At 37.0% G+C, this 23,392-nt stretch overlaps 1 protein-coding gene and 1 long non-coding RNA gene across 2 annotated transcripts in view; one reads left to right on the top strand and one right to left on the bottom strand.

The window, feature by feature from the left end:
• The window catches only part of LOC127071104 (DNA fragmentation factor subunit beta), an 11,142-nt gene extending 5,054 nt beyond the window's left edge, over positions 1 to 6,088 (top strand). Inside the window, exons 4-6 of the mRNA XM_051010026.1 lie at positions 1 to 97; positions 1,731 to 2,344; positions 3,218 to 6,088. The exon at positions 1 to 97 is cut by the window's left edge and continues 115 nt beyond it. Coding sequence (XP_050865983.1) covers positions 1 to 97; positions 1,731 to 2,344; positions 3,218 to 3,386 — 880 coding nt within the window. The 3' untranslated portion in view covers positions 3,387 to 6,088. The remainder of the gene's footprint in view (positions 98 to 1,730; positions 2,345 to 3,217) is intronic.
• The window catches only part of LOC127071237 (uncharacterized), a 220,056-nt gene that overhangs the window by 120,843 nt on the left and 75,821 nt on the right, over positions 1 to 23,392 (bottom strand). The gene's annotated exons all lie outside the window — the stretch shown is intronic.

The following is a 23,392-nucleotide window of genomic DNA, read 5'->3' as shown; positions in this document are numbered from 1 at the left end:
CAATGCCTTGAACAAGGATGACTCCAAGACTGCGTTCAGTTTGAGAGAAGAACATCCGGAGTGGTTTCGCGGACTTGAGACTAATTATACTAGTAAGGTAAGTTATAAGTAAATTACTCGACGTTACGTTTGTACAACATCCTTCAACTAAGTCCTTCTATTTGTCTTTAGCAACAACATCGTTTCGAAAACGTAAAATCGAGATAATACCGAAGTAGATAACTACGTTATAACATTTTCCTTTAATAATAATAATAATAATAAAAATGTATTTATTAATACAACAAACGATAAAATTATTACATTAAAACTTACTTATAAATATCTTATAAAATAACTTGTAAAATTACTTGGTTACTATAGAGAGACTAATTACTATATATTCAAACGAAAAAGAATCTATTCGAGATCTCGAATCGTGTTCCGAATCTGGTTACGATCGTAAACGATGAAATGCAAGTTCCATTTGCGAAATTTTCAATCGGTTCTCATGGTACTAAGTTATCTACGAAATGGGCCGATTGAATACTTGGGGAAATCGTGTCAATTTCGCGATATCGCGAGGGTTAATTAACGTCGAGTTTCGTATTACACTTTGAGAGTCTCAACGTCCCACTTATCGCTTGCCTCGTTTCTCCCTGTAATCTCGGAAGCCCTATCTGCCTAGTTCACGTAATTAATTAACTCATTATCGCTGTCCCTCTTGGCGATGCGTCGCATGTGGTGCTGTCGCTTTGTCATGTGTTTCTAATACACCTGTGCGTCCATACATATCCTTTCACTCTCCTTCTCTTTCTCTCTCTCTCTCTGTCTGTCTCTCTACACACTCACTCACTCACTCTCTCTCTATTACGAATTACGCCGCTTTCAAAGTCACACACACGTATACGATTACACCTACTACTATTAAAATGTCACTACCTTCTCCAGAATGGTAATCGCATTTATAAAATTAACTATTATATAAAGGCAGTACTTCTTGATATTTTCTTACAATTAGTTGCCTTCTTCCGAGATTATTTTACTTCGATGGTATAATATTTTTTTATTTGATGGAAATTATATTGAAAATAAAAACATTTACGAAAGATAGAAATTTATGTTATACGATTAGTTTAACAGTATGACATGATTAAATTTACGAATGAGCTTAGTACGTTTTAATAATATATTGATAGAAAAATGCAGATCGGACTTGTTAAATTCAGAAGGGTATTTTTGTAGCACGCAAACGGAAGACCATCAAAAGAACGTTTCAAACGAGAACAGCTGCTTCAGAATGGAGCTATTCGTTGATACGTGGCCCGATTTCAAAGAGAGGATACCCGTGGCTGAACCCGTGACGTTTCGAGTAGATCGTTCTTTAAGTCGATTTTCGATCGAGAATTCTAAGTAGGTTAATACCGTGGCTCCTCTGTTTTCCGATAACGTGGTGAGGCCTGTGGGAAAACTTTTCGTCGAGCAAAGACATATGGAATGCTTATATCTATCTTATCGCATGTGTAGCTAACTCTTTTTTACGAGAACGAAAATATATGTATACGAGGTTTCATCGAATAAAGAAACATCGTAGTGTTCTAAAAAAAAGGTCCTTTCGTATTTCACTTCATTACGATTTCATGAGGAATCTGAAAATTTCCAAGATTGTATTTTAAGACGTATATTTATATAGACGTTGAATGGAAAATTAATGAAAAAAAACTCGTTAATCATATATGTTCTCTTTTCAGGAAGCTTATATGCATCGTCGATGTCAGGATAGGATACGAGGATATTTGTATAAGACGATCGATCAGATCAGATCCTCGGACATATATCTAAACGATCGAAAAGCTAGACAACAATTATTACAGACTATAGCCTTCTTCAAAATGCAATTAAAGGAAGATCATTATTTCGGTTATTATTTTGATAGAAGTCGAGCGGCAAAGGATCCAAACGAAACGGAACATTTCGACGAAGTAGATTCTTCAAATTGTTACGATCATTGTCCTTGCAAATTGAGTCATCTCGACGATAGCACGCACTTTCGTTTATTTGGAAACATTAGAACGGTCGATGAAAGTTTCAATAACGACGAGGTCGATGCAAGAAAAATCACCAAAGTATCCGTCGAGAGAAAACAGGACACGGATGAAAATGAGGTACGACCAGAGAAATGTCCCTTTAGGATTAAACTTCGTAACGTGGAAGAGCAGAAAGCTATTTGCGATCGCAAGGGAGAATTCAGGTGTGAAGGAGTTTGGAACGCGAACGAGTGTACTTATGGGGCGAGACACAGGATTAACCCTTACAGATCGAGAGAGGAACTCGTCCTCTTTTCAACGTGGAATTTGGATCACAAGTAAGATCATAAGAAGGATATGTTCGATTTGCTTTTATATATCGGACAAAAGTTTTTTGATAATCGTATCGGCAATTTCATTTCGAAATAATCTTCGTGAATTTATTATAATTATATACGTATATTAGATCACGCATTATTTGTATAAAAGAAAATATTACATTATATTTTAACGACGAAAATATTTCGAAAAAAATATTTCGACGATGAAATCGTTAAAATCTTGCTTCTCTAGGGAGACTATATAGATATTTTTTGTATATTATACATACCTATATACATACGTAGGAGACTACGATATCGATAAAATACGATTACTAAAGCGTTTCCACGGTGTACATGAGTTAACACGTTCAATGCCGATGACGCATTAGCTACGTCCTCGACATTTTTTTTTTTTTTTATTATTTTCTTTTTTTTTTTTTACAGTGCCAAGGACGCCCTCCATACGTCCGAGTATGTACTCCCTCTTTATAATGTGTTCTCATTAAGCTTTCATAACAATCGAGTACGTGTCATCTTGTCAGTTCTATTGTATAAAAACACGTGTCCAACTTTTCATATTTTAAGAATTTTCATTATACCTCGTATTTTCTCGTAACGTCTTTGACGAAAGTTATACGACTAGATTTTGAATTTCGTTATAAATTCGAGACGACAAAATCTGACGTAGTAAACACGAAGGACGAAGTTATACAAGAATATCATCGTTTTTATGTTTCACGCAAAGGTATCTTGCAAAACCGATATTGGATGCAAGGACAGCGATGACTCAAGTAGAAATTGAAAATACCGTTCTATTATAGTCTACCTTTTCCACTATATTTCTATAAAGTTATAATAAAAACCTATCTCTTTTCTTATTATTTACAGAATCGAACGATCTCGGACCCTAGTTCCAAGGCTTCTTAATATGTCACTTCAAGATACAGTGAACGAGAAGGACATCTACGATATTTACGAGAATCTCTTCACTTTGAAAAACTTAAGACTGGTTCACGTCGTATGTCACGATAAGGGCTCGCACAAGTCGGAATATTAATGAGGATGATCCTATTTAAAGAAAGAAAGAGAGAAAAAGAGAGAGAGGGGAAGAATAAAATTACTACGATATAGTCTTTTATTAGGGGGATAGTGCAAATTAGTATATTACAGTATTGAACGATGTTTACGTATAAATATATATGTACATACAATCACGTTTACGTACATATATAAATACACACACATATATATATACATCTATACATATATATATATATATATATATACATATATATATTTATTTAAAGATTGTTGATATTAGAGAGAGATTTAACATATTGTTAATATTGAAAGTTGACAGTACTTTCGTTGCGTTGAGAAAAAAGGAAAGCAATATATAAAGAGAAATATATTCTATAAATTTCTATATCGATTAAAATTCCATACGAGAATATCATGCCTGACGGTGAGCAATATTTAATGAAAAACTATATATAAAAAAAGAGAAAATAAATAGTAAACTATAACAATTACTTCAGTCACTATTGTAAAGCTAGATGTATGCTCTGTTTAATTGATTAAGTACTAATGACACTTTCAGAGATTGCCTTCTGTTCCTTGATCTTTTCTTTTTCTATTCTAAGAAAGGGAAAGCTTTCTCGTAGGTGTCTTTACTAATGTGAGAACGTAATCTTTAAAGCAGGGTGTACGTACAGTTCCTTCGGAAGAATTTTTCTTCGTGCTTTTTGTGATTTCGAAAAAAAAAGAAAATGAGGAAACGAAATGATCATTCGTTTTCCTACGGACTTGTTAAAATAAATAGAAAAACGTTAATTCCTCGACAAAAATTGACTGTGCTGGCCTAAAGGACATTCAGAGATGCCTTTATCGATGATAATCTTCGTAACTTGGAAAGTTCTATACGGATTTCGTGTTTTCATATCTTGAGCGCAACGGAAGAACCGTGGAAAGTATAATAATAAATGGTGAAGTATTGTTCGCCGAAAAAAGGAAAAACTGTTAATTCCAAAAGTTAGGAACGATGAAGATCTTTATTAACTTTCGATAAAAAATGAAAAAAAAACAAACTTTAATGTATCGTAGTTGACACGTTAGTGTGTGAAAAATATCTTGTTAGAAAATATGTATACTATATATATATATATATACGTAGTAACAAAATATCTTTCGGACAGATTTTTATTCTGACTGGTCGACAAGAGACTAAAACAAAGTTCTGATATATACTTATAACTACATATATATTATATATACCTATATACGTTGTCAGGTTTAGAGAAGGATATATTATATATATATAAATATATATTATCTATATACACTATACACGCATACGTACTTATGTATATCATACGATATTACATTCCGAAGACTTCTGCGATAATTCACGAAGGTGCTTTTCCAATATAAAAGCGATCAGTTTCTAGAAAGCATGAAAATGCTTCAAAATGTAAATCGATTACTTACTACGTCTGTACTTGATAAGATATTAAGTGTCGCGATATGAAAAGTATATTACTTTGTATGTACTACTTACATATATACGTAGAAATACTATTCCTGAAGAGACGTTTGCGATGATATAGATTTATCGAATCGATCTCTGCACTTGTTACTTTCCTATCTTTCGTAGCTTCTTCGCTCGATGTTTGTTGTTAATCCTTTACGTACGATACTTGTACGACAATATTTTATTCCATTTTTCCGGCCACCAACATACCAAGAGAATCCCTACGTCCGTCGATGTGTCTATCATTTATGATCGACTTAACTAAAGAGTAATACAGGGTATTACATCGAAGTTCAGAGAAAAATGAAAAGAAGACAATTATAAATTTGACCAATGTGAAAAAGCTACACACACACACACACACACACACACACACACATATATACATATGTATATACACCTTTATGTATATCTCTGTCACGAGTCTCTCCTATCGCTAACGTAACACGTTGTTTCCTCTAGTTGTAGTGACCACCGTGACTGTACAATATATACGGGTCATAGATGTGTTTGTGATTTATTTATATTAATGATAAAATATATGAGAAATGGATGATCGCAAAAAAATATGTGGTAATAGACGATTATATAAGTATATAAACGCTTGACATTGTTTTAAGCTTTGATGTTTTTAATCTAAATATGTAAACGCAGTAGACAGTATTTATTATTTATTTTTATCTTCGTTTGGAGACGATCTACGGCAGAGATAACGAATAAGATCAATCGAAAGGAGGTGTTAACGAAGACATCCGTTTGGAGGGTTCTTTAAACGTGCCAAGAAAATGCGTCACGATTGGCTCCGCTTATATAGTATTCTCTGACGTCTTCTTCGCGAGGACGACACGTGCGTGGGTAACTTAATAGTCGGCTTGTTAACGTTAACTCAACGACCAATTGTCAATCAGCGACATTTCGTTTGAATTGTAAATGTTGCTCCGTGCGATTGATAAGGTCTTTTCTTTGTAAAACGAGCGACGCGTACAGATGGACCTCGTTATTCTCTTAAAAAAAAACACACACAAGAAAAAACACAAAAAAAGAAAGAAAAAACGAAGGAAAAAAAGAAAATAGATAAAAAAAAACAGTTTGTTTTAACGTCGACCGAACGCTTAAAGAGATTATATCGAATGTTGTCTTTTATTCTTTATTTTATCGAAGAAATGCGAATGTTCTGTGTATGTATCTACGTTATCGATCGAATATAATGGAATTTATTATTTAGTTAATCGATTATTCTTTTACTTTTACCTCTTCTCCACTCGTTCGTTTATGCCCATCTTTCATGTAAACTTTAGACAATTTTACGACGTTTACCATTTTTTGTAATTTCACGAGGAAGCTGAGAACATTAAGATATTCATTCCAACTACTTAAACTCGCGTCTACGCTCGAAAAGTTCTTCTCCAAAGAATAAATAAATTCGCGAAGACCCCGATATCTATTTTAGAACTTGCCAACCTATTTTTCAATGTACGGTGATCCTCTGCGGCACAAATTTAGAAAAAAAAGTATATACATATATACAGATAAACCTATATATATATATTTTTTTTTAATATAAGACGAGACATAAAGAATGAAAAGAAGTAAGATAAAGAGAGAGAAGAAGAGAAACAGAGAGAGAGAGAAACGGATAGAACAGATCTAGCGAGCGTGAAATAAAGTAAACGATGCATTGTGCGTTCTAACTTGAACCTTACATTCCCCTCTTCACCCCCCGAGATTCTCTTTACTACCCGCGGAAAAAAGTATGCGTAAATCAATTACGCTCAGTTTAATTACCGTCGCAATTAAAACGACGATTATAACGTAAGAACCGCGCCCGAGTGCCATTTAATTTAATTGCGCTCAAGGTATCTCTCTCTTTCTCTCTCTTTCTTTTTTCATACCTTTTCTCCCACTCGCTATCTCTCTCTCTCTTTCTCTTTTTCTCTTTCTCCTTTTGCAGTACCCTTAACGCGGCACCTGTCATACCATAGTTTTCACTATCCAACTGTAGCAAAAGAATGAATAAGAGAGAGAGAGAGAGAGAGAATCTTAAAGCACATAAACTTTTCGCGAATCGTATCGCGAAAACTCCATTAACGACGATATTGTATAAGTTCTGCATACTCATTTCGCATTAACTCAAACGTCTAAAGTCTCGATCCTTTTTATTTCTCGTTTTCTCGAACGTAACGGCAATTAATTACAATTACTCTGCAGACTGGCTCGATTTCCCCATCCTCTTCTCTTACCATCGTTCAAATGTTTACGTCTGCTTTTTCCTTTATAAACGAAAGTAAAAGAATGAAGGGGGACAGTTTGTAGATAGAGAGAAATACTCGTTCGGAGACAAGTTTCATTAAGCTACTTAATTTTTCTTCTCGCTCGTTAATTAGACGCTTTCAGATTTTATCGAGAACAAGAGGAAAAGGGAGAGAGAGAGAGAGAGAGAGAGAGAGAGAGAGAGAGAGAGAGAGAGAGAGAGAGAGAGAGAGAGAGAGAGAGAGAGAAAGAGAAACAGAGAAAGAGAGAGGAAGAAAGAAAGAGAGAGAAAGAGAGAGAGTTGGCGACGTGACTATTTCGAAAAGGGTCGGTATGTGACCATCAAATTAGTGCGATAATTTCCTCGAAAGGGTCGTAAAATCGTGGAGAAAGGGCAGAATTACGAGACTTCGTTCATTCGTCGACGTTACTCGGAGAAATTTGTAATGACGAATTTTGCCTAGGTGGACCTTTTCCAGTCAATTATCGTCTCACCTTATGATCGTTCCGGACTTCAAATAATTAAACGGGGAAATTAAAGTTAAATTGGTAAAAGGGTGAAAGAAAAGGGGATAATTGGACTTACCCTCGTCGTAAATTCGTATTCGTTCTTGCTAGCTATGTAGCTTCAGAAAAAAGAACTCAAAGAACGAGAAAAACGGATACTAAACGATATTAGATCTCTCATCAAAGAACGTCTATGGAAAGTAATTAATTTGTAATTATCGATAATAAGTATCTACTACGAGGTCTGTCCGTGCCGAAGAACACCATTAAACTAAACGATTTTCAAGGATAGCTTGGTTTGAAGGACATATATTGGATCAAATATCTGAACCAATCGGAATCGAGAAAACATTTCAGCCGTTTCCAAGAAATCCTCGATCTCTTAGCTTACTCATAATGATATACGTGAGTAAACCAAAATATTATTTTCACGCGTTGTACATTTCAATGACAAATATAAAAACCTTTGTGTATGTACGTGTAATATGTAGCTAACAATATTCCGCTTTATTATTTCTTAGTCAACTTTATTTTCAAAATAACGACATAATATAATAAATGATTTCTTACCAAAAGCGAATCTTCATTTTCATCTTATTACGTTTCACTGCTTTACGTTCTATATTCGACTCAAATGCAATAACGAAACGGACGATAATAGGACGATTTCGAATTCACTGAGCAACTTGAATGAAGCTTTAAACTCGGTCCTCAACGATCGTCATTTATTTTCACTTTTCTACGGCTTTGTCGTCGACCTTGTCGACCGACCACTTTGCTAGTTGATTGTCAAGTGAGCATTGAGCGTATACAAACGCTGATTTAAAAGGGAAAAGCAAGATCGAGACGTTTCGCATCTTTCTCTTTTATCCTTGATCTTTCTCTATTATCCTATTATTTACGGCTCAATGCTCGATGGATTTCCTTCGTATCTATAATGTTCCATTAACAAAATGTATCGATATTTTGAACGATAAAAAATAAAAATGTATACTTGCGAACGATAATTATAAGAACACTCAAATACGTATAACATGTATAATACATATAATACTCAAATACGTATAATAGATTGATGTAGTTTTTTAAAAGAAAAATATTTTCACGCAAAAGAGCGACGATAATCAAGTGCGAAACATAAAACTATTGGAACCATTCGTAGTCGTATCGTACCTTTTTTCGCTATCACCGATATACATATACGCTACGAAAGGACGAATGGCAAAAAGCGTGGCGATGATTTGATTTCAGTTTTATCTAACATAATTTGTCTAGATAATTCAACGAGTGCGTTTTAAAAATCGAATTATTCTATCGAACGTCGCTCTCGATTTTTATCGTTTCCGCTGTAAATTCATTCCAACTTCGAGATTGTCAGAAAGGTAGTAGAATGGAGGAGATTGAAAAGAGCGACAAATTTACGCTTTATATTTCGATTTATACGATCGACAGAGGAATGATAATTATTTTTTTTACGGAAAAAAATAAAAAAGGCAGTGATATTGCAGATACGATATAATAAGCACATGTCACTATATATGTAAATAACTATTGATAAAAACTTTTTGGTGAAGCAACATCGGTTTCATCTTTGATAATTCGAACGTATCGAATTCTTTAAGCGAGCTCGAATACGAGGGAGGAATTGTTTTTAGTTTTCCTTCGTTTTCCTTCGTGACGCTATCGCCGTAGAGGCAAACTTAAACTAACCGACTGAAAATGGCAGCAAGCAGAAGACGTTGGCTCTCGAAGAAGAAAGAAAAAAGAAAAGTGAAAAAGGAAAGAAAAAGAAAAAAAGGAAAAGAGAGGAGACAAACGAAAGAAAGGTAAGGAGACAGCTGTCCATAAGAAAATAATATGTGCAAAACTTGAACACGATCAGGAGAACGGGAAAAGGTGGCACGTTAAATTATTTTTGTATTTCACGTGCCGTTGAGTTTTTGCGGTTGAGTGACCCTCCATAGGTTAAAGCCTGGGGTGCAAATTAGGCCGCAATATGTTGCCAATTGTATAAGTAAAGTCGAAAATCGATACCGGGCAAATATGGAGGCGGTAACGTTCTCGATGAGAACGACAAATGCGTGGAAATGCGGCTTTTCGTGTAATTCCTCTCTCTCTCTCTCTCTCTCTTTCTCTCTCACTCTCACATTTTTTATCTGTCTTTATCTATCTATCTATGCGTCTCCCCTATCCCGAAAAAGTCCCGATTTATCTCCCTCCTTGAGCACGAGTATTTTGTAAGCACGATGAAAATCCACCAAAGCAATCTCGTTAGGAGTAGGAGAAAGAAGAGAGGGTGGAAAAAGCGAATCGAACGAATTTCCCTCGCTTTTCTGTGGCCCTTCGAGACGGCTTGGCTTTACCAGCCGAGCATTAATCGACTCTCACTGCGAGAAACAATTTACTGATTTATGGTTTAATTTCACGATTATGCTCTCCCTCTTTCGGACACCTTCATCTCCTCTTTCTCCTTCTCGACATATGTTCGGGATTTCGTAATTATACGTGAACAATCGAATTATATAAAACCGATTGGATCATGATAAATTTTCTCTATAGAAATCCAAAAATTTACAGTTTGCTATATAAGCGAATTATGTTGTAGAGCGATAACAAAATTTAACACGATGATATTCACATTAGGTGATAAATTAAACAAGTACTTTCTAGTTAATTAAAGATAATCTCGCATTTTCTTTTCTGTTACAATTATTGTACATGTTCATGAAGAGATGAAATGAATAAAAAAAAAAGAAAATAATATATAGACAATCTTTAACTCTTTAATATCTTGTTACAAATTTCAAGATTAGAATGCTATACAATTTTTTCAATATATGGATAATTAAAATTGCAATAGATTAGAAAAAATATTATGTTCCATTCAAATCGTTCGATCGTTGCACAAATAAAGAGTGTATCGAGTAAATAACAAAAAGCTTCAATATTACAGGGACTCTATCCGAACGATACGTCATACCTCAATCACTATAGAGTAGTATAAAAATTGTCGGTGCTATTCCGTAAATCGATGCACATCTTTCTTCGCGATCACGCCGAGTCGGAAGGGAAACTACCCATGGCGAGAAAGAGAGTGAGAGGCCCGGATGCGGTTCTGTATCTCAATGTTTCGAAATTACGAGGATCGAAGCGAGAGCAGATCGTGGAAGTACTTTGGTAAACGACTAGAAATTTATTTTCTATACAACGCATGCACTTGTGTAAGTATACGTATATATATCCGTCTCGTAAAGGAGACAAATGTATGTGGTTTTTTTTTTTTCTATATTCTATTAAGTATATTAGAGTAATATGAATCTATCTGATAGATTATATACTTTTCTATATTCTCCATTAGATATATGAGATTATACATATATTATATATATATATATATATATATATATATATATAACATACATTGAAAAGTATAACTAATAATTTAATATCATCTGATTTCATTCGACGATTTTTTTGAGAGTGGAAATAATAAAATTACAAAACTCTTGTAATTTGATATAACTTTCAAAAATTAACCAACTACTTTTTCGTTTCATAAAATATGGTGTCAGTCTCTGTGATTCGTTCTCTATAATACTTTTGCAAATGAAGGATAATTAAACTAAATAATATATATATTTATATATATATACACACACATATATATATAACATATATAAAATAAAAAAAGAAAGAGAGAAATAACGTAATAAAAGAATTGAAAAATCGTTAGTTCCAGATTCAAATAATCGTCTCGCTGTAGTTAGTCGTTCGCGTGCGAATTAGTATGAAACCCTTTTGGAAGCGCAAACGGTGGTGCGTGACCGACTCGAGCACCCACCATCGAACAGCCACCTCCTAAGCGCACAGGACTAATGGTCGAGTGGACGTGCGTGACCTGTACGCGCGTGTACGTAAACATTATTTCGGTGTAGCTCGTTCCTAAATGGGATGGAAGCTGGAACGAGGAATAATATACGGGACACCCTTTTCTATTACGTTCATTTCTCTTCGAGGAAAGAGAGAGAAAGAGCTTTACTAGGAAAAGGATGGATCTCTCGTCTCTTTTTTCTTCTTCTTGTTTATTTTTTTCCTTTTTATTCTTCTTTCTTTTTCCTTCTTTTTTTTTTCGTTACCTGAATACCAGCCACGTTTCGATACCTGTACGTACATAGGACTTACGTCCTTTTCGAGGATGAAAATAGAAAGAGAAAAAAAAAAGAGAAAAAGGAAAAAGAAAACGTTCAAGGAGGCGGCGGCACGTCTTAAAAGCGTCGTCGAGGGATGTTTCTGAACTGTTTCTTTTTCTTTTCTCTATTTCTCCCTCCCTCTCTCTCTCTCTCTCTCTCTATATATATATATATATATATATATATATATATATATTTTTTTTTTCTCCTCCTTTCCCTTTTTCTTCTTTCCGTTCTTTCATCGAAACGTCGAGCTATCATCTTTCCCGTACGCAAGAACGCAGGTACGTATTTATGGCATGGATCGTCTGGAACGATACGAATAGAATTTATTTTTTTTTCTTTTTTTACAGTAAGGAGGTGTAAATATAACGTGTTTTTCTCACGAGTTTCTTTCCCCTCGAGTCACTCGCGCATGATCGTAGGACGATCGATCGTATTTTTCAAGAAGGCGATTCGTCTTTTCTCACTACGAAAGCTCTTAGAATTTTTCGTTCGATCGTCGACGATAATGGCATGAGTTTATTGGTCATTCGCATGAGCTCATTTGCATGCTTTTATCAGAGAATTATCTCTTTCGTTCGAGATACTTACCATTTAATAATTGTTTCGAAATAAAGAAATAAATTTTCTAATCGTTCGTTTAATTCACGTCTATCTAGAAAACGTCTGATCTCCAATCTTTCGTTAACGTTGCAATTATAATTTCAGATACGTCCGCGTTTAATCATAACGAATTAAAGTACCACTAGCTCTTCTCATTCTCGTAATTTTATTTCCCGCGAACGGAAACGTTTCGTCCGTTTCGCGACTCTTATCCGTCATTCCATTCCGATCTTCTCTCTATCTCTTTCATCCCTCTATCTCTCAAATTCTATCGCGATCTATCTCGCTGTCTCTATCGCGAAGGAGAGAATTACGTATTCTGGTCTTTCGCCTGCCAAGAAGAAAGATATCGAGGCGAAGTTTCCGCGGTAAATTTACTGATTAGACCTTGCAAGTAGACGTTCGACCTTCTTCAACCTTTCCCCCTCTCTCTCTTTTCTTTCTGTCTCTGTCTCGCTCGTTCTTTTCCAACGCTTTCTCCTCCTCTTCTTCTTCTTCTTCTTCTTCCTCTTCTTTCTAGATACAGCATTTACATACGTACGTACATAGGTAAATCTGAAATCACACGAACGAACGAACGAAAGAGCGAATGGTACATACGGTACGCACGGTCGAATCTACCCGTTCGCAATTACGGCTTGAGCGTAGCACAGACGATGCTTCAACTCGGTCCGCATAATTCAGAAGTAATTCCCATGCTTTCTCGATTTTCCCCGTTCTCCTCGTTTCCTCTCTTTTACCTTATACGTACGCCTCTTATTACTACGTTTCTAGATACGATTTCGAGGAGAAATAAAGGTGATGAGAGGAGCGTATTATTCGGAATTTCGCAAGGAAAATAAGCGTATGGCACAAATGCGAGTTGAATATAGGAAGGTATACGTTTACGAACACGTAGGTCGATAACCATAATAAATGAGCGTCATGTTGCGAGAGTACTTACAAGTATTACGATCAAAAAGATTTTACTTGAATATTTTGTATATTTCTTTTCTATTTATAACACTGTAATATTTTGTTCGCATAGACGACCGATGACAATTAATTTTTAATATGTAATGTAGAAAACTCGAACGTTTGATTTTGATCCGAAAGGTAGAATATTCGTTTGAATCGGTTTGTGTTATTCTTGCAGAAACATAAGTTAGCGAACTTTGAAAGACAAAGTGAGAGAAGAGTGACGTGGCAGAGGTAGAGGACGAATACGAAACGGATTTTGGTCGTTGTACGCCGATGAGAAATTCACTCGAATACGAGGAACGAGCGAAAGCGACAGCGGCGTTATGACATATTGCAAAATATTAAACCTCCTGTCGAAAAGTGTCCCTTCCATACGAGGATACGTACGAGTTCGACGTGTACGAGTTCAAGCGGAATTTCGAGAGTTCGATTTCTCTTTGCTTTTTGCGCTTATCGATTCCCGGAGACTCTTTCGAGATAACTTCACGATTTGATCGCCACGATTACTAACTCGTAGAAACGAAAATAATCTCTGATCTTTTATTCGAAATATATCTTGAACTTAGCTTTCGAATAAAGGAACCAAATAACAATTAATATATAATCTAAGCTTGTAATCGCTCGCGATCTTAATATCCTTTTCAGCCAATGACGTTTCATGTATCGATATCATCGAAATATTTTTCTCTTCTTTCTTTCTTTTCTCTCTCTCTCTCTCTCTCTCTCTCTCTTCTCTCTCTTGCTCTCTTTTCATTGGTTCAGAAACGAAATATTTCCTTCTCGAGTGCTCGTGGCAATGTATACGTCGTGTATTGCACTCGAGAACTTCAATATCCGGCACGTCGTATCGAACGACGACTTGTGTGTGCATATGAAAAAAAGAGAGAAACAGAAAAAGAGAGAGAGAAACAGACAGATACAGAGAGAGAGAGAGAGAGAGAGAGAGAGAGAGAGAGAGAGAGAGAGGGGAAAAGAAATAAATGCGTGTAGGGTGCTCAAACAATTCGACTTGACGGAAAAATTGCTAAGCGGAAAGTCTGTCGCGCGATAACGGCCTCGCTCGGCTACGCGATAGAGAATGTTAACGTTTAAGTAGGATTTTCTTAGGGATGAATACAGTCAGAGATAAGTGGAACAAACGTACTCGAAAAAGCAGAGCAAATATTATCGCTCGAGGATTATGTAAATAAATGAAATGTAACTATGTCGAGTGTCCTTTGATAGAATTTTTGCTACTTTTCGTGTTGAAAATAAAACGAATGTTAAAGGTCACAAATCAAAGAAACTAAATAAGTTCGATCCATTCGATACAGTTTGTTTATCGTTAACAAAACGATTTAAAATATCTCGAATATGAAAAAGAAGGTTTAGTATAAAAAAAAAGGAAAAAAAAAAGGAAGAAAGAGTTTGGTGGTTGGTCTCAACACGCATAAATCTCCGTTCCTCCAGCAAGCAGATTAAAATTTCTGCCTTGGACAGGATTTCCGAAGTAGGGGTGAGAGCGCTCACGAACTCACGATCGAGGAAAATTCATCGAGAAAGTGGAACATTCGCGAGGAAAGTACGCGTCGGTGTACTTAGGCGGGTCTCGTAAATTACCGGCTCGGTGGAACGATATTACCACGGTCAAACGTACACATTTACGTTACTACCTTTTCATATACGCAGAGAACACACAAATGCACATACGTAAAAGAAAGGAGAAAGGGAGATAAAGGGAGAGAAAGAGAGAGAGAGAGAGAGAGAGAGAGAGAGAGAAGGGGAGAGAGAAGGAGAAACAGTCGCAATCGTGCGTGGTTCTCCACGAGTTTTAACGTGCTTCTCCTTTTCGTCCTTCTCGAAACTGCCGGAGAACCTAAAGCAACCCTTTTTCCGCGTGGTGCCTAGCAGGATCACCCAGGGATCACCAAGAGGGCTTTACGGTGTTTTACGACGCGCCGCTGAAGATCCTGCAACGAGGAATTATCCTCGAAACCTCGCAGGTGTCACGTAAGTCCGGTTGAAAGGTTCCTCCATACCCATTCTCTTTCTTCCTTCACGTATTCGTTCTAATACAGATTCACGCGCTAATTCACATGCATGCATAAAGATTTCACCAGCCACGTTGAGAACTATGTTTCATTTTAAAGCCACCTTATGTTCGATCGTTCCTTTTTAGAAACTTTCTAAACAGACTGACACATTCGTTGCACCTGATTAATCACCTAGTCTTACATACAAGTATCGATTTCTTTTCTCGAGAAAACATAATAGAACATTCGACCAGTTTTAAAAGGTGTGCCCGTCAACACATTCTCGTTGAATGTCAAAATGTCCTTTCCCGAATAGCACATAATAAAGTGACTCCGAGCCGAGGACGTAGAAACATCGTCAAGAGGAAACGAAACATGGTTGCGAAGCGACAAGTCGCTTTAGGTTACATCGACTGTTGACCACGTACGTACCTTAGTATGTATATACACGTGAATTCGTCATGGACTCGCGACGAGACCGTCAGGATGGAAAAGAGCCACTCGCCCCGCCACGCCGTATTTATGACTCGTGCAAAGTGCCGGGAATTAAATTTCCTGCCACCGAAAAGGATCTCCTCTCTATTCTGAAACTCTTCACTCCTCATTCCTCTCTCCATCTCTCTCTCTCTCTCTCTCTGTCTCTTTTCATTTTATTTTATCTTACTCTATTTTGTATTACTATAGTCTGTTTTGTCTAAAGCGGAACATAATTAATCCGTATATTTGTACGTTTAGTTTTTCTTTCTGTTAGAATAAGAATGAACGAAATAAAAACTCAATATATAATGAATGCAATATTTCATATATAATGATAAAATGTATAAAATGAAATCCTTTTTGAAACATCTTTTATTTTCTATTTAGATTTTAACGAACTGAAATCGTTTCGTGAGAGATATTTTCAATGATGGAAAATGACTTTTTCTCTTCTTGATAGTTTGAACATTGTCAGAAAACAAAAATAGATACCTATTTCTTTTTCTTTATTTCTTTTCTTTCTTTCTATTTCGAAACAAGGGATGATAGGTCGAAAAGAAGGATTCCCTCTCTCTGGAGGCTGCTCGATCTCGCGGCTTTATTAAATTTTTTGCGAGATTTTCGCATTGCTTTACACCCCCGCGACTGTTCTTCGGGGCGGAAAAAGGTAGGTATCGAGAAAAAGAGAAAGAGCAAGGGAAAGAGAGAGAGAGAGAGAGAGAGAGAGAGAGACAGAGAGACAGAAAAAGAGGAGAGAGAGAGAGAGAGAGAGAAAAGCGGAAAAGGACGGTATGGGGTATGTGTGTCCCTTTATATCGATGCCGTTTCGAAGCAACGTCTGCTGGAGCAACTCGATTACCAGACCAACGGAATACTTTTCTCAGGGATTTCCTTTTCTCCGTTGCGTCCTCGAAAACGGCGCATTGACGTTCGATCGTATCAAATATTTCGATCGGTTACTTCGATATCGAATTGCAAAGATAATTCTATCTAGATATCTACTTATTTCCTGACAATCAGTCAAATAAATGATTAATCAATATATACATGTGTGTATGCGTGCATGCGTATATATGTAATTATTACATAGAAACATAGTTAATCGATTTTCTATTATATATTCGAAGAGAAACATACAACTTCGCAAGAGGGCTTTATGGTGTTGATGTGATGAACATACTGTGTTCATCACAGGGAGTCCATTAAACGAGTCCTTTGACTTAGAATTTAGGGAATACAGAGATATACAGAGGAAGAGAATGTTCTTTGGAAGGTCTTACGAATATAGCCAAGACGTTTCCTCGAAGGGTGGAAGAAAACCAGTCGACGTACGTTGACGTCCGTAACCGCGACTCGATTACGGCTGGCGAAGCATTTTCCCAAGGATTTCGTGCCTCTTTGTACGAGCCCTTACGACTCTTCGTACGACCCTTTTCGACGTTTACCATACCGGCTCGAAGACGTGCCTTTACGAACCTTCCTTCGAGTACCGGCGAAGCCAATTTGCATAATCTCGCTTGCCTCGAGTCTCTCTTTCTCTTTCTCTCTCCTTCTCTCTCTTTCTTTCTTTCTCTCTTTCTATCTCTTTTGGTCCTCTTTCAAGCTCCGAGTTTCCAGCGATCTCCTTCTTCTCTTCATCTTCATCCTCCGACTCCTCTCGAACGCGTCCTTTCCTTTTTCTCTTTCCTCTTTTTCGATTTCTTATCCTCGTTTCTAGCGTTGCTGCTAAGTCAAGGGAGAAAAGAGTCACTCCTCTCGTAGACCTCGAAGGAGGTCAAGGCTTCGCTTTTTCCCTTCCGCGAGAATATTCTCGCACCTTTGATCCTCCTACCCGCGATTTCTCATCCGACGACAACTCGGCACGCCGCAAGGAAAATCTTAAATTCCGATCGCGATGAAAGATTCATGAAACGAGTCGCGTGGCTCGCAATGCGCATACACACTCTCCATTTTTCTTTCTCTTTCTTTTTCTATCTCTTTCTCTTTCTCTCCCACCCCCTCTCTCTATCTTTCTATCTCTCGCTTTATCTCTCTCTCTCTCTCTCTCTTCCTTTCTCTATTCTCTCTCTCTCTCTCTCTATCTTCCATCTCGACGAGAGAAGCAAATTTTCGTTTACTCGAGGACACCCATACCAAAACACGGTCGAAAGAGATAGACGATATTTGTATATCTATGTACGTGTGTATATATGTATAAGTGTCTACACGTACATACCTACCTGTTTTCATCATCCACAAGCTTGCTTTGTAAATGCCAAAGAGTCGACCTGGTTCTTTTTCTCCTTTTTCCTCTTTTTTTTGTTTATGCATTAACCTGATCGAAAATACATTCTTCTTTTGTACTCCTACAAGATTTTTATCCATCTATCGTATTTTTAGATAAACTCATTCATTTGGACATTTTGTTATTTGATATTGTTATTATATATCGTATCATATAATCTTTCAAGATTCACCATGCGATATCCATACTATGAGGATCCACGAAAAATGACAGGAACGTTCTGAACGACATGCTTTTATCAAAATTCCGTTATAACGAGATATCCGGGGCAAAATTTCGGAAAGATATTACCCGAGATCGTACATATTGTACATACGTTACTATTTATGTATGTTATACGTTCGGAGAAAAGCAGTCGAATAAATACAAATTTTCACCCGGCGCGTCGTGGATAAGTGAGAAAGCATTTGCAAAATGTCAATTCGTACTTCAATTATTTTCCATTCCATGGTATATTTGGGTATAGCCAAGCGAAACGAATGGATTTTTGCTAATTCATGAGTAAAAGTTTCACGAGGATCGTGACCTCGTATCGATGAATTTTCTCTCTCACTTTCTCTCTGTCTCTCTCGCTCTTTCTCTCTCTTTTTCCCTTCTTGTTCTATTTCTCTTTGACGTATATTTTTCGCAGTATACTTTTTCTCTCTTTTTCACGCAGAAATGTTCGATTCTCGATCGGTGGGATCAACGGTAAAATCGACGGCAATGATACTACTTTTCTATCGTTTTTCCTAGGGAATTAGCCGATTGCCGAGTGGTCACCGACGACAGCCGATAATTATTGGACGCAGTGGCGTAGCCTCCGCTGCCGCATCGTTGACCGTTTCGCTCGCGTTGATTGTTTCGCGAACGTTTTATTACTCCGTCCTCGTATATAACGATATACGTCCGAACGGTGCCGTACGTTAACCCGATTGTCGTGCAATCACGATCGAACGTACATTTCGTATGTGGAAAGAGAGAGAGAGAGAGAGACAGAGAGAAAGAGAGAGAAAGAGAGAGAAAGAGAAATAGAAAGAGAAAGAGAAACGACAAATGGACCGAGCCGGGCACGTGCGCGCGCGTGCTCATGCGATCGATCGATACGCGAATTTTTCCAACGGCCTCGTGAATCGTTTATACACTTTATAAAACCTTTTTACGGGAATGCCATAGGCGATGGAATTGCCGCGAGAACTTACTTGAAATTTTATGGATACCAAATATCTGATATTTGTCGACGACTATTCTCTTCTTTCCGCTTCTTTTGACGAATTTTCCCATTGGTTGACTTCGATTTTCGGCTCTATGTAAATCTATGTAATACATATCCATGTGCATATACGTGCATACGCGTATGTAGTACCTACGTTGTACTCGTTCCACAACGAATTGATACTAATATCTCCGCTGTGCACATTAATGACGGTTTTAACGAGGTGTCAGCTTTCACGTGTTCCTCGCTTACGTAGCTTAACAAATCCCGTACTGTCGACTACTGTAGCAGCACAGTGTTCTCTTGAAAATTCGATGAATCATTGTATTTCGAAAAATTCAAGATGTCCAAACGTGAATAACGAATCGATAGTTACTATGCGACAAAAGTTACGATTTGCTATTGCTTCCCACCCCTTTTTTTCTTTTTTCTTTTTTCCGTTTTTATCCTACGTCCCTTTTATTTACCACCATCGTAAGCTTCTTTTTTTCTTTCGCATTCTCTTTTTTCCTTTTTGCTTTTTTATTTCCTTTCAGGATCATTCCATTCTTAAGCTCGCTATATATCTTGTTAGTTTATTGTTAGCCGATGGATAGAAAGAATCAAATACGATCATCGAGCACCCATTAATTCCCTTTTTATCGCATTCACTATATTTATTTCGTCGAAGATAATCCGGTAACGGTGCACGTCGAAACGATCTCGGCCGATGAGTCTGGGATTAAACAATACTTCAAAATTTTATGAATTATTTTTAAATTTATTCAATGTAAAGTATTGTTTCAACGCAACGAGTATCCACAGGGGACTTACATAAAATACCTTTTAAGTTAATTTTTCTTTTCTTCTTTTTCTCCTTTTCATTTTATCAATGTGCTAATAAAATGCTTTGTAACGATTCGTAACGATGATAACAATCGTTGAAACTCTTTTAGGGAAATCATAGCGATCGTTGTCGGTCGGTTCCACGAACACGCGAACAACGGCTCTTGTCATGCTGTTCACGAGCGATTATCTTTTCTCTTCCAGCAACGAACGCATCCTGGTGCCGCGCATCGTTATATTATACTTCGCGTCGTGGTCTCGCCGCAGCGTTAATACGATTTTCCTCGTAAATTACAATCGGGTGGTTCGCCCGGAGAAACAATCGGGAACATGAGAGAGGGTGGGAGAGAAACAGTAAGAGAGAGAGAGAGAGAGAGAGAGGGAGAGAGAGAGAGAGATCAAATCTGGTCCTTGATCCGTTCGCATTAAAGCGACTAACGAGGTATCGTGGTCGGTACATTGGAAAAATCAGCTCGGTTGTTAAAAAATCTCTATTTACATGTTGTTGTTGTTTGTTCAATGAACAACACCGTCGAGTCCGATTTTCACAGTGCTTTTTTCCAATGTATTAATTAAGAGGAAATATTTTCCGTAATCGATGTAACAAACTTTCGAGCTTTTCATATTTTTTTCGGGTACGTACGATAGTTCTCGTCGAATATAACGAAAATCAACAAATTGTTGATGCTTGAATATACATGTGTAAATATATATGTATAGAAATACAAACGTACAACTATCTATCTGTAAATGTACATGCAACATATGTATTATGATCATAAAAATTCGTTCGTCGATAGGCTCGAATGGTCGATCGACTTTTCGTCCAGACGATAGTAAACGCAGTTTGCGAATTATATCGCGTTACGCTCGTGGATATACATAGGTATGTATATACATAGAGGGAACATCCCCTCTATGTATAGTCTATACACGACTGAATATTTGGGATCTTCGCACAATACGCGAACGCGTCGGTATCGCGTATTCGCGTAACGTGTTGTACGATCTGCCCTTCCTGTTCCCTTTTCGCTGGTTTGACCCTACATCCTATCCGAGGCCCATCCACACCCCCCACTGCCATGACCACCCTTCAAAACTGCCCCCGAGCGCGCCGTCGAAGCAGTGCAATATTAATTGTCGGGCTTTATCGGGAGGACCGAACACCATTGTCGCCGATGTTCCCATCGTTCTGTAATTTCGTGACAATTATTCGTCTGTCCTGCAGCGTTGTCGAGATTTTTCAACCACCCCCCTGTGATTTTGACTATGTTGTCTCTATCTGTCTATATATATATATATATATATATATATATATATATATATATATCTTTCTCTCTTTTGCTCTCTTTCTCTCTTTCTCTTTATGTCTATCCATCCCTTTCTATTTATATTTCTTATTTTTTGAATTTACTCTCCGTTTTTGTTCGGCATCGATCGGCTTTCTCTACCCTCTTTTTAAAATTGCACGCAACGTTTCCCATTCATAGCCGGAGTCCTCCTACATATGACGAAAGCGATCATATGCATTCCCGAATCCTTTTGGCTATTTTCCATTAGCTATTTCTCATTTTTAGACTTTGGACCATTCATTGACCAACGAAGTGGATATCGACACAGATCGAAAGAAATGCAGGTATAATAGATGACGAACGAGTCCATGAATATTTCGGATATACATATCGAAGATAAAAATATATTCTCACCTAACTATTTAAAGCTCGTTTATAAACGAAATCCTCCTTAGTTAAAAATGTAAGAGTACTCTTTTTAGAATTACCGAGAGCGAAAACTGCTCGTGGTAACTAACGCTTTGAATTTTTATAATTTCCACGAATCACGAGTTATGATGTGTAAAAGAGATTTCGTTCTAGATGATGACGTATGCTCATGCGTTACTAACGTGTAACGTAGGCTAAGGTGTCTATGTAACGAGAGGTGAATGAGAGAGAATAAAAAAGGAAAGACAGACAGACAGAAAGAGAGAGACAGAGACAGACAGATAAACAGACAGATAGAGAGGGAGAGAGAAAGACAGAAGAGAAGAAAGCAAAGGAGGCCGAGGCTAGTAGAAGGCAGAGAAAAGGGGTTGGAAGGAAGGAGAGTTATAGCGAATGGTGCACCCTCGTACAAAAGGCCCTTAGTGCCGCGCTGCGCGGTACTTCAGTTTACTAATGAATCCAACTGGGGGTGCGCCACTCGAGAAGCACTTTTACTTCTGTCGCTCTGTCTACCGTCGAACAGACAGACGGATAGACAGAGAGACAGACAGTTCACAATGGACCTTTTTGCTTGCCACCCTTACGGATTCCTCCTCCTTTACGTTTTATCATCGTGAAAATATAGTCAAAGTTACTGTTCCAACTTGATAACAATCGATATTTCAAATCATGTTGTTTTTCGTACTTTTGTTATTCTTTTAACTTTAGGAATAAACGATGTTAATTAGATATATATATATATGAATGTTTGCTGCGACTAAGATTCGAGAAAGAAGGAGAGAGAGAGAGAGAGAGAGAGATTCTATTTTAAATTAAATTTATTTATCTATTTTTTAGTATATTCGACCAATACTGCTCGTTGTTGTTTCCAGAGAGAGAGAGAGAGAGAGAGAGAGAGAGAGAGAGAGAGAGAGAGAGAGAGAGAAAGAGAGAGAGAAAAGTTTTTGTATAATCAAGCAGTACGAGTTGATCGAAAAGCACGTGACTGCTTTCTTGCCAACATTTAATTATTCAAGCTTTTCCATTCCAACATTATTCCAGACTGCAAGTAAAAACTACAGTTGATACGAAGATCATTTCCGTGCTACTTATTCTTTCTCACGAGCGTAATACGAACCGATCAAATTTACTCTCCTACCGTTTCCTGCTTTAAAAGGAGGAAGAAAATATGTTGGCTAAAATATTTTCATTTTAATTTCTGATTTAACGGGAAATATGAATCGAAAAGTGTCTATTCTTGTTTCTTCCTTTTCCTTCTTTTTTTTTTTCTTTTCTTTTTGTTTCTTTATCACGACAAATATATAATGAATTTCATTGAAAATTGTACTAATAACCACGAACGAAATTTTTTAAAAGAAGTTATTTCTAATTTTCTTGCAAGGGGCATGAGTGCTGCTAAGAGTGTCGTCATAAATAATTCTTTATACCCTTTGGGGTTATTTTCGTGAGTATTTCCCGAATTACAGAGAACGCGCGTGCATCGTAGAAGGAGAGAGAGAGAGAGAG

This window comes from Vespula vulgaris, chromosome 1, assembly GCF_905475345.1.
Source record: "Vespula vulgaris chromosome 1, iyVesVulg1.1, whole genome shotgun sequence".
NCBI classification, from domain to species: domain Eukaryota; kingdom Metazoa; phylum Arthropoda; class Insecta; order Hymenoptera; family Vespidae; genus Vespula; species Vespula vulgaris.
This window is presented reverse-complemented; position numbering and strand designations above follow the sequence as displayed.